The sequence below is a fragment of the Halichoeres trimaculatus genome, unplaced genomic scaffold, assembly GCF_033239565.1.
Source record: "Halichoeres trimaculatus isolate MK-OKI-2021-1 unplaced genomic scaffold, fHalTri1.1 fHalTri1_scaffold_3, whole genome shotgun sequence".
NCBI classification, from domain to species: Eukaryota; Metazoa; Chordata; class Actinopteri; order Labriformes; family Labridae; genus Halichoeres; species Halichoeres trimaculatus.
In genome coordinates this window covers 10,559,135-10,570,061 of record NW_027437181.1, presented here as the reverse complement: position 1 = coordinate 10,570,061, position 10,927 = coordinate 10,559,135, and the positions used below count along the sequence as shown (strand labels likewise).

General features: G+C 41.9%; 1 protein-coding gene across 4 annotated transcripts in view; it reads right to left on the bottom strand.

Moving 5' to 3' along the window:
- Window positions 1–52: 52 nt before the first annotated feature.
- LOC141787452 (C-myc promoter-binding protein-like) overlaps window positions 53–10,927 on the bottom strand; it is a 65,270-nt gene continuing 54,395 nt past the window's right edge. For 2 of the 4 annotated variants that reach the window (XM_074665836.1, XM_074665838.1), the window contains 12 exons: window positions 9,223–10,439; window positions 8,362–8,590; window positions 7,990–8,072; window positions 7,157–7,332; window positions 6,853–7,020; window positions 6,218–6,398; window positions 5,664–5,918; window positions 5,253–5,370; window positions 4,323–4,349; window positions 3,361–3,523; window positions 2,826–2,890; window positions 53–2,755 (listed from right to left, as the gene is read on the bottom strand). In XM_074665836.1, coding sequence (XP_074521937.1) covers window positions 2,619–2,755; window positions 2,826–2,890; window positions 3,361–3,523; window positions 4,323–4,349; window positions 5,253–5,370; window positions 5,664–5,918; window positions 6,218–6,398; window positions 6,853–7,020; window positions 7,157–7,332; window positions 7,990–8,072; window positions 8,362–8,590; window positions 9,223–10,439 — 2,819 coding nt within the window. In that variant the 3' untranslated portion in view covers window positions 53–2,618. The remainder of the gene's footprint in view (window positions 2,756–2,825; window positions 2,891–3,360; window positions 3,524–4,322; window positions 4,350–5,252; window positions 5,371–5,663; window positions 5,919–6,217; window positions 6,399–6,852; window positions 7,021–7,156; window positions 7,333–7,989; window positions 8,073–8,361; window positions 8,591–9,222; window positions 10,440–10,927) is intronic. The other 2 variants (XM_074665837.1, XM_074665840.1) reach the window with 1 other exon arrangement.

Genomic DNA, 10,927 nt, shown 5'->3' with positions numbered 1-10,927 from the left:
TGTATGAGTACTTGATAAAATAAAGAAACCCACAGAAGGACAGAAAGACAGCGTGAGTGATTTTATTTACAGTTTAACAGTCCTGCAGATCTGGTCGCTGTACAGAGCCTTCAGCACATCTTAAAAGGACCTTTTCACATAAACCGTTATAAAATGTGATTTCTACAAAGGGAAGGTTAAAATGTACACATTCTGCAAAACCGTTCATTTGTACAGCTATCCACAACAACTATAACAACAAAAATCCACAGATTAATCACAACTGTTTCAACCTGCTCACATTGATGATGCATCTCCCTCTTTAGATTCATGTTTCAGAAACAAAGTGCAACGTTTCCTAAGTTTGTTCTTTTGGCTGTGAAGCACAGTTATGGTTAGAAATCATGAGACCCTGATGAGTTTAGACCCCAGAGTCCTCCTTCAACCATGATGTCACTTTGATAAAATACATATGAAAACATTGAGTACAGTAAGTCAGACATCCAGTTTGTTCCTGCCTAAATCCAGTTCTTTTCCTAATATAATCCATCAGGTGTTCGTTTCAGGATTGGATCAGTCATTAGTTAAAAGTTTCCAATAACTCAGAAAACATCTGTTGCTTCAGTCTTTTTAACTGAAAGAAAATCAGAACTAGAGATTTTAAAAACTGTAAAAAACATATGAAAGGATTTCACATGTGGTAATGAGTTAATTTTTTAACACAATGAAAATTTACTTCAACACAGAGTTACAACAGTCCAATGAGATAATAATTTTTATCTTGTGTGCACACGTAAAAAATGTTTAAAAAGGCTGTGGAGGAAATGATTTAACCAATTTCCCCTTGTTTATCACTGAATTAAAATATTTGCTAGTTGTTTTTTTTTAGATAAGTTGAGTTAAAAGTTGCTCCCAATGCTTGGATGGTTTATATTAGGCCTTTTATAAAGTTTTGAATTAAGTGAGTTTATCCTCTAAGTGATATATGTCTGTGTGACATGTTTGAGCCAGCCCCTGAAAGTAACATCAAACATTTTTGTGGGGATATGGATTTGATGGAGACTAATTAATGCACAACAATGTGCATTAATGCTTTCCTAGCTAGATCAAAGCTGCATTTATCTTCATGGTTCAACAACCTTTTTATCACAGGTAGCTGGGAAATTGCCTTATGTTTAGTCATTTCTCGCAGCTTATTACTAAAGACCAGATGTGCTTCCGCTGTTTCTTGAGCCAAAAGTAAACATTCATGTCTGGGAAAGTGTGCATATCATCTTCCCAAATGGCTCATCTTATGCGCACAAGATAATAATGATCACCTTTGCTGGACTCAAGAGACTCCATTGCTGAATTTCCCCATACATGTAGGTGCAGATTAGTGCGTGCCTGCGTTTTAAAGTTTGAATATTCGTGTCACAATTTATTTTCTGTATCTAAACACACTTAAATGTCTGTATACTGTAAAGTCTCTTTCATTCTTAACTCTTCATGTTTTAGGAAACAAAGTGCTCAAGTTTCGGTTGAAGATAAGTAGACATTGAACATGTTGATATAAGCTGATGAGTTAGAATTTATTTCTGGTTCAAGTTTTATACGACTGAGATGATGTGAAACAAGATGGCTCAGTTTTTACTCTGATGATATTTAAAACAACTTCTGCTGCACTGTGCATCTCTTTGTAACAGAACTACAGATATCTGATATCTCAAAAACAAAGATATGACAGTTATACCATTTAAATCTACAAGATATTGTAAGGCGCCCCTGCAGATGAATGTGGGATACAAACATCTGCAACAACTGTGTCTCTGTAACAGTATTCTAATTGTCTGATTTATTGATGGTTAAGTTCTCTGCCTTCTTTGGGATCAGTAAAGGTTTATCTCATTTCAAAGTAAAAACACACTTTGCAAAGCTGAAACCACAAAATAGAAGTCCGGGCTGTCAGATGCAGGGTGGAAGAAAATTTTAAAAACTGATATTTTTGGTTCATTTAGCTCCAGGTTTGAAAAATAAACTGCTCTGCTGCCAGTTTACTCACTGATGTGTGTGGTTGGTGGTAAAGGCTTCTTTCTAACAGTTACAACAGGTAAACTGTGCTGGCTAAAAACAAAAGAAGATATCCTTGATATGTTGAACTCATTTGGGTGCTGGAGGCTCGTCATGTTAGTTTAAAAGCAACAACAGGACACAAACACTAAGCCTGACATAAAAAGACACAACAATAAATAAAGCTTACTTTGTATAAATATTTCAAGTTAAAATATTGCTAATAATAGCCTTCATATGCTGTATGACAATATAAATGTAGCGTTAAAAAATCCTCTACTGTTGTGTATTTACAGGATATTTATAGAATCTTCACAGGTTTGACTCTTTGTGTAACAGCGCTGGATGAAGTTGATGAATGTGTGAGTGTTTTTGTTAGTTCAGAAAAAGTATTTGAAACTCATTTTTTCTTCAGGCTACATAAAGCTGAGCGCTGTCGACCGTACCTTTAACATTTTATAGATTCATGTTACTGTAGTGCACATTCACAGTCTGCCATCAGGTTTCCTGAGCTCGTCTTAAAGCAATGACGTGTTTAGGACCGTTTAAATCCTCTGTGTGTGTGAAGGTGGAGGTGGAGGTGAGATATTTTACAGGTAAGGCTCTCCAAATGTCCTGCGGCACTCCATCACCCCCGTGCTGGGAGGACGGTCACAGTTATGGGTCAGCTTCACCAGGCTCGGCACCAGACGGTCGTACGCCACCTTGTACTCACGGTCGAAGGCGTCTGAGGAAAAAATGCTCAGGATGAATAACCAGTGGTAAGTTTGACATTTTAAATATTAAGCGAAACTCACCAATATCAATGTTATCCTTTCCTAGAGCCACCAGAGCGAGGAAGAGGATGTCTCTGTATAAACTCCTGAAGAAGAGAGGAGGAGGGTAAACAGTTTCTGTTTATGGAAACATCAGCTGTAATCAGTCTTTTACTTTCCAGGTTTTTTATGTCTTTATTCAGAGAGGACAGGATCGTGATCAGAACTGAAAACACGGTGAGACAGGCTAGCCTCATTGGGCATGACATAAACCGCTGTGCCAACTCACTGAATCAGTGCGTGTGAAACCGACAAATCATGAACCATGAATTTAAATTTTTGCTCTCAGCTCATTAACTGTGCCTTTATTGTTGCCCTAATATGAGCTTTGAAGCTAAACAATAGCGTAAACTTCTGTTAACCTTACATGGAGTTGTGTATTTGATAAACCAAGTGCCCCAGTGTGAGTGTATATTCACTATTTAACCCATGAGACAACTTAAACTTAATTGAGACCAAGGGTCGCAACACTGGAGTTGAGTTTTTTAACAAATGCTGTATATTCCCAGGTGCTAACCTTTGCCTTTTGACCCCCAGTGTCTGTCCCAGAAGCTGCAGCAGGTGAGCCATCGGCCGACTGAGGTCATTCCTCTGGATGCTCCTCACCACGCTCTGCAGCAACTCCTCACTGAACGGCTTCTCCTCCTCCGGGACCGGCCGGGATAGAGGATAACCCACATCTGACAAAACACACAAACACACAAGGAGTTCAACAGTGAACTGTACTGTACAAGAGTCAAGACATTAAACAACTTTAAAATGAGAATGGCTGGATCATTGACATGTTTTTTTCACTCTGATGAAAAGTACTTGGGGCTGGGTATCTGTAGGATTACAAAATAAAACTGCTCAAAGCTGCTGTGAGGAGTGTTTAACTAACACTTATGTCTCTTTATGACCCAACAAAGCAAACAAGGCCATCAGAAACGAGACTGAATGATGAAAGAAAACAGAACAAAACGAGCAATAGAGACTGTCTTTTTCCAGAGGGTGCTCAAAAACTACAGTTCTTTAGAGAAGCTTAAAAGTTTCCTCGCTGCTAAATTAGATCTAAAGAAGAGGGAAATGTTTCAAACACATTTGTTAAAGTTAAAAAGAGCATAAGGGTATCTCATAGCTTAAATACCCAGCCCCTTCAGTACCACACTGCCATCCTCTGAAGGTTTCTGAGTGGAGAGACTCATTCATCACAGACGCAAACCTGCTTTCAAATACAGAGAAAGGCTGTATTTGAGACAAACATGCTCCACGTCAACAGTGCTTCAAACACAAAGTATAATCTCTCTGTCATTAAGGTTACGTCGTACGAAGACGCTCACTCCAAACACAGTGATTTCTGAAGAGGAGGAGGCTGAACTTCCACAGATGATACACTGAAATGCATCAAGCAAGAGAGAGACACCACAGGAGAAGCAGGTCTGAAGACAGAACAGCACACATAAAACGAGACTGGTCTAAAGAGGAGAGATAAACACTCACTGTCTAAGAACAGAGAGCAATTAAGCCCTGCAAGACAGAGAGCAGACACAGCCTGTTAGCACATCATTAGCCAGCTGCTGCCACACCCCCCTCTCCTTGAATAGCAGATTACTGCACAGAGCAGACATCTTCACGCTCAAATAACTCCACTCAACTTCAAACTATATGTGGCTCTGCAGATCTGTCTTCACTGAAGGAGTTGAAATGAGTGCTTTATCTTAAAGTCTGTTTCCATCACACTTTTTTTTTCAGTTTTTAGTCTTTGTTTTTAACATTTTTTGGGCATTTGTGTTCATATTTTGCAAAATGCATGCAAAATATGAAACGGTTGCACACCAACTGTTCACTTTTGATGTTTTTTTAATAGCTATAAAGATGAAATCTGGTTTAACAAATGACCCATGAACACCTTTTCCCTATCTTTATTGGTTTTTACTTCACATTAAGTTCTCCATAGGATTGTGGGAAATTTTAAATAGATTACAATGACTTTAATGCAAATATTAGAAGTTGTACATGTGAAAAAATACACTTCTGTGATTTCCTGGTAAGCTGCCTTTATGTGCTTCATGACTATTATTTATTGACTAAGTCTGCACAGCTTACTTTTGTGTATTTCAACAGTTTAAAATATCCAATTTTTATGAATATATCAGGATGCAAGATAAAGATGTGTTAATTCACTATTCATGATGAATCAACACATCCTCCAATCTTTGACTTTAATTTTCTGTCTTCAAAAGTTAATTTTCATCCTTTAATTCCATTATCTACTCTTCCTTATGCTGCACTGAGCATCTTTAAAGTTTAATTCAAATGTCTTCCTGAAAAACTGCCCCAGCAGCAGCAGCAGAACTGTCTGGGAGTAAATAACACGACCGTCTGCTGAATTTAAAACAGGTCTGACTCAAACACAAGCGACTGACTCACTGTAGGTGTTCCACAGGATGTAGAGAGGCTGGATGGCGTCCTGGTGCAGCTTCAGGTTGTCCCACAAGATCTGAATTAACACGTGTTTGCTGTCCTCCGACATCCAGTGACGAGGAACCTGACAAGACAGCAAAGACAAAAGGCGGCTTAGTGAGGGGGTTTAAATGTCTTCAGGAGAAATTATTCTATCCCCCTTTAAACCCTGCTAGTTCACTTACTTCTACCTCCACCACATCATCACCAACAACCTGACTCTTTAATACTGTTTTTACCATATAAAAGAGGGACAGCTTGGCTTGTTCAACATAATACAGAGAGTACAAATACATATGTTTTCAAGCTTTTCAAAGGTGAAAGTTAGTTTTTTCTTAATAAATAATTTGGGGGATGCAAAGGGGATGTGTGTCTGACCTGGGAGTCTATGTTGCAGTGGTCTGAAGTGAGAATGAGACCCGGCAGGTTGCTGGGAAGGTCCAACCGTCTGAAATACCAGACCAGGTTCCAGTAGATGATGGGGTGATGGTCCACCATGTCAGCCTCTGTGATTACCGGGTCGCCTTCGTTCTCCAGAAGACTCTCCAGCTCCTTCCACAGGACCAGGGGGCTCAGGTAAGGGACAGTTACTGGCTCTGGGTTGTGGAGCCGCCACTCCATATTCAGAGGGTCCTGAGGATAAAGCATAGCAGGGTTGCATTGTTGTTATGAGTGAGGGCAGGTTAGGGGAAGAGGGCAGGTGGTAGATAAGGATGTTGCTTTTGTTTTAGTCCCTGACTAAGCCACAAAACTCTACGTAAAAAATGTTAAGCATTTAACTTGAACTTTTTTTAACAACCGTCACTGTCCTCATTTTGTATCTTTGCTTAAAATTTTGCACATTCCATTCAATAAATAATTTGATTTATAGTTCAGAAGACATCAACCATTGTTTTATGGCTTCAAAAGCATCCATGACTGTATAAACATACTGGAGTTTCATTAAGACGACTCGGCAGGCTCCCTGATGTGGGCACACAGCGTCTGGGTCGAGATGTTTCCTCCAAAGGACCAAAAGCACTGACGCTGCGAGCCATGGGTCCGCCAGGGGACAGCGCCCCCTGCCGATGGTCTGTAGGGATGTTGATACCTTGAGCTCTGGTTGACCGAGTTCTGTGGAAACACAAAGTGGGAACCAATCTCATAACACTGAAGCAAAACATAACTCAAAGTTAAACTTTTGTCACACAGACAAAACCTAAAGCAGATTATTCAAGTATGATAAAAATTCAGTAAATACTCAGAGAACACACTGAATCACATCTGGCAGCCTGATAATTGGCATCCAGGTCTGATTCACTCTTCTCTCTGTTGTTCACACATTTCATAACCTGATGAATGTTTTATTGTTCCACACAGAGAGCGCTGTTCAGACCAGGTGCTGCAATTCACCTCACACTGCTCTTTTACAATGCAGATGTGGAGCATTTGGAGGCAGCTACAGCAGGTTCCTACTTCAAAAGCATTGTTCAATTAGACAAACTGGAAGCTGAATACATATGAGCTGAGAAAATAAATATTACATCAAACTAAATCAGGATCAGGATGTGAACAAGTGAAGTCTCACCGTCCACTGCCGGAGCACTCCTGGACCGCAATCACAGGCGAGGGAGGGTAGACAGCAGTTGTAGGACAAGGGGTGGATAAGGTGGACGTCCCTGTATCGAGACCTGTGGAGGCTGAGTAGGACGAGGTCATCGCCTCGTCTACAGATGGGCTTCCCTTCAGGAAAAGTCTGCAGAGAGGGGAAAAAAAGTACGGGAAATATTTTCCTCTGGCGTGCAGCAAAAGGGCAGTTCTCTACCCTGTCACAGAAAACACTTCTCAACAAAACTTCAGTGATTGTTTTCTGACATTCATCCAACATCTACCTGCCAGGTCCTCTCATGTCCCTGATTTCCACATTGAGGAACGGCAGGAAAGGGTTTCCACAGAAGGGGCAGGTGGTGTTCAGGTTGGAGTCGTCGGCTGTCCAGCCAGCCATGATCTCCTCATCGTACACCAGGCAGTCACACGTCTTACAGCGAGAACAGCTGGAGATCAGCAGCTGGACAAACACACACACACACACACACACACACACACACACACTTTAGTCCACTAAGCTTTTCAAACCAGAACTGTTTTACAAGTTAAAGCTGATCTGTATTATGTAATATTCCAGTTGGTTATATACTGTACAGTCATTTCTGCTTTTGTCATGGCTACAGTTACTGCAATATGGTTCAACCAATTACACTTTGAGTCTTAATTACTGCAGATAAATAAACTTCAGCTTCCAAGACTTCAAACTTCAAAAGTTTCTCACTGAAATATGATGAAAAAAAAATTCTATTCGTGCCTTTTTGTATTTTAAGCCTCAGAACACAGTTAATGTTATCACAAAGTTCTTTCAGACACCATTGACAGGCCTTTTTTGTTTGAATTTTTCAAATTTAAAAATTTAGCTGAAGTATTTATAAAGAACTCTGCCACAATGAGTCAGCTTCCACAAAGGAAGAAATCAATGCCAAGAAAATTGTAGCTTGCGAACATGCTCCCTTGTGAAAAGTCTGAAGCAAAAAAATGAAAATTAATGTCTCCTCAAAAATCATCGCTACAATGTGTAACTACACTTTTAACAGGAAAAGAACATCCACATCTTTGACATTCGTTTGGGAGAAAGATAGTGGGTGCTACTTCTACTTTCATTCTGTAGTTTTACCTCCATTGCAAAGTTGTTGAAGATGCTGGTGTTGCTGGTGTAGCGTGAAGAGCCAAGGTCTGACTTATCCGGCAAAGGGAAACCTGGAGGTGAGAGAAGACATCCTGAAGGAGGGTGGAGAAAACCAACAGCACATATCTTTTGATGGATTCAAGCCAGCTGTTATCTGTGATGGTAAACTTATGTCTCCTTGTTTGTCACTAAGCACGAGGCAAACGTGGTTCAGATACTGAATAAAAAGCGACACAAGCAGATGATAAAACTTGAATCGCCAACAAGTAAATTAAACTGTTGTATAATTTTAAGATCCAGTTGCAACAAGACCATCTTTGGAAGGTTTTGAACATATTTTTCAGTTAAGTGTCTTCTTACCAGGGAGCAGGGATGAGGGTCTCCCCTGGCTGGAGCCTGCAGTGGGACTCTCCAGTCTGTTGTGCAGGGGGCTTCGTCTGGGGCTCCTGCGAGGTCCCACGGGGCCATTTCTCAGAGGAGAAACCACAGAGCTCCCTGACTCCCCACAGTCCTCCTCGTCCAGCATGGAGGCGCTGTCAGGATCTCCAACACCAAGCGAGGACACACTCAGTTGATCACTTAGTCCCTCCTGCAAGATAAGTTGATTTTTCTCAGGTCATGGTTAATCAAACCAAAAAGGTACGTTACTTTTAAATTCAAGCATCAGGAGTCAGCAAAGTTAAAAATTGGATACAACAAAAGGTCTGACTAGAAGTTTAAATCATGGCAATCATTCCCTATAAAAATAAAACAGAGGATTTTACACTGCTGCATGGGGATTCTGCACTTGTATGAAATGTATTTGGCTGATTTAATAAAAACTAGCCACAGCTATTTACACATACCTAATTCACAACTTTAGAAACAGTAATGAGGAGAAAGAAGATAAATGTACAGCAGCCTGCCAACAAGCTCTTCATCCATTGGCTATTAGAGGAACACTGTCAGGCACTCACAAGGCCACAGGGTGGCAGCACCAGTCAGACTTTACTCTGTTCTTGGAATACTGCTGGAGCCTAAACTGAATATCACAGTTTCAGATTCGCAACAGAACCTAAAAAAATAAGACGAGTTGATGCAACTTTAACAAATCCATCACATCATATCAGGTAACTGAAGCTCCCTGTGTTCTTCTGAGCAGATTCATCTGCAATCTTTATCTGTGTTTTTTTGTTGTTGTTTTCAAACGTGAAGTTTTGAGTTATCTCAATAAATCTCTACCTTGGTTGGTGTGGTGTACGTGGCAAGACGAGAATACCAGCGGCTTGCCTTCTCTGCCACACCCTTTCCAGCAGAGACCACACTGGTCTTGAATACATCAAGTGTTGGTGTGAGCAGAGTGTCCAAAGCGAATGAGGACGAGGAAGGTGAGGGTGAGGCCAGGCTCATCCTATCGCTCCTCTCCCTGTACTCCCTGGGACGAGGGCTGGGGCTTGGGGTGGTGCTTGAGCTGCGATACGAAGGTGACGACAGCAGACGTTGGCGTGAGATGGCCTCAGAGGGGGAGGGTGGATGGAAGGTGCAGGAGCGTGGTACTCCTGTAGTCCTGAGGGGGGAGCTGTGAGGAAGGCTGGCTCTGCGGGGGGCAGAGAGGGAGGACGGGTGAAGGAGGAGGGGGCTGGCAGGGTCCTGTAGGTCCAAGCTGGGTGTGCGGCTGCTGAGTGGGCTGCCCATGTGGTTCATGTAAAGCTCGATCTCCCTGGCGAGATGCCTATGGGAGCTTGGTGTGCTGGTCTCGTCAACCTCTGGGTACCGATCCTCATTTTGTTGTTTAGTCTGGGACTCTGCAGCCAGGAGGGACAGAGGATCGTAACCTGTCTCAATGTCAGTGCGTTTCACTGCACCTCTCGACACCTCAGTGCTAATGCCACCATAGCTGGCACTGCGCCCAACAGGCTTTTTATGAGTCGATTTAGAGCTGATGCCTCCTCCTCCTCCTCCTCCTTCGAGAGCTGGTTTGTCTAAATCTATGTCCTCCAAATCAAAGATGGCTTCAGTATTACCTCTGTCTTCATCGCTGGAGTCCAGTCCCTCTGTTTCCTCTTCCTCCTCCATGTGATCATGACACCTGCCTACACCTGGCTTGACAGCAGCCTCCTCTGACACACCCAAAATCAGCGACCGAGGCCTCATTTTCTTAGTGAAGTTTGCACCAGAGAGGATTTTGACATCTGCACCCAGGTGTCCTGCAATCTTTTCTGGGTCGGTTTCTGCCTGGCTCATGCCCAGGCCAAGGACTGTGGTGCCGCTTCCACTGCTGCCCACTGTGTCTCCACTCAGGCGGCGGCCCCTCACACCCTGCCAGTCAAGAGCGGAGCTACCTCCAGAACTGCCGACCACCTCCTCCAGAGCACTTTTATGTCTCCTGAGCAGACTGTTGGTGTGGACTTCACCAATCTCTTCCAGGGAGGAGGTGAAGAGGAGACCTGCAACATGTCCTGCGAAAGAAGAAAACACAATTAGTTAATCATTAAGATCAAAGAGATATGGTGTGTTTAGATTTTGGTCTTTGTAGAAATTGTGAGATTGAGGTGCAATTCAAGCTTGGATGACCATGAAATTTCTCCTGAATGAATCTTTAACAGAAAAAAGAGACACTGCCTTTCGAAAATATCTAGTCATTTGATGAAATATCTGAGGTGAAAGCATGTGTGCATGTATTCACAACTCCTGAGAATCTTTTTAACAAAGAAAACGTCAATCATCTGAGCTTTCAATGCTGTTGCGTTAGCTGATAACGAGCAGGGAGGGTAAAGGTAGGGCTTTGTAGAGCTTAGATAAAACATGAAGCTGATAGAACCACATATTTTAATGGTGTAAAAGTTTCCTTTTCACTGACTCTCCTTTTCTTTCTGCTTCTGCTAAAATTTGTATTATTTTTTGTGCACAACAGAGGCTCCATCCACCCATTAATCTACTTATAAGG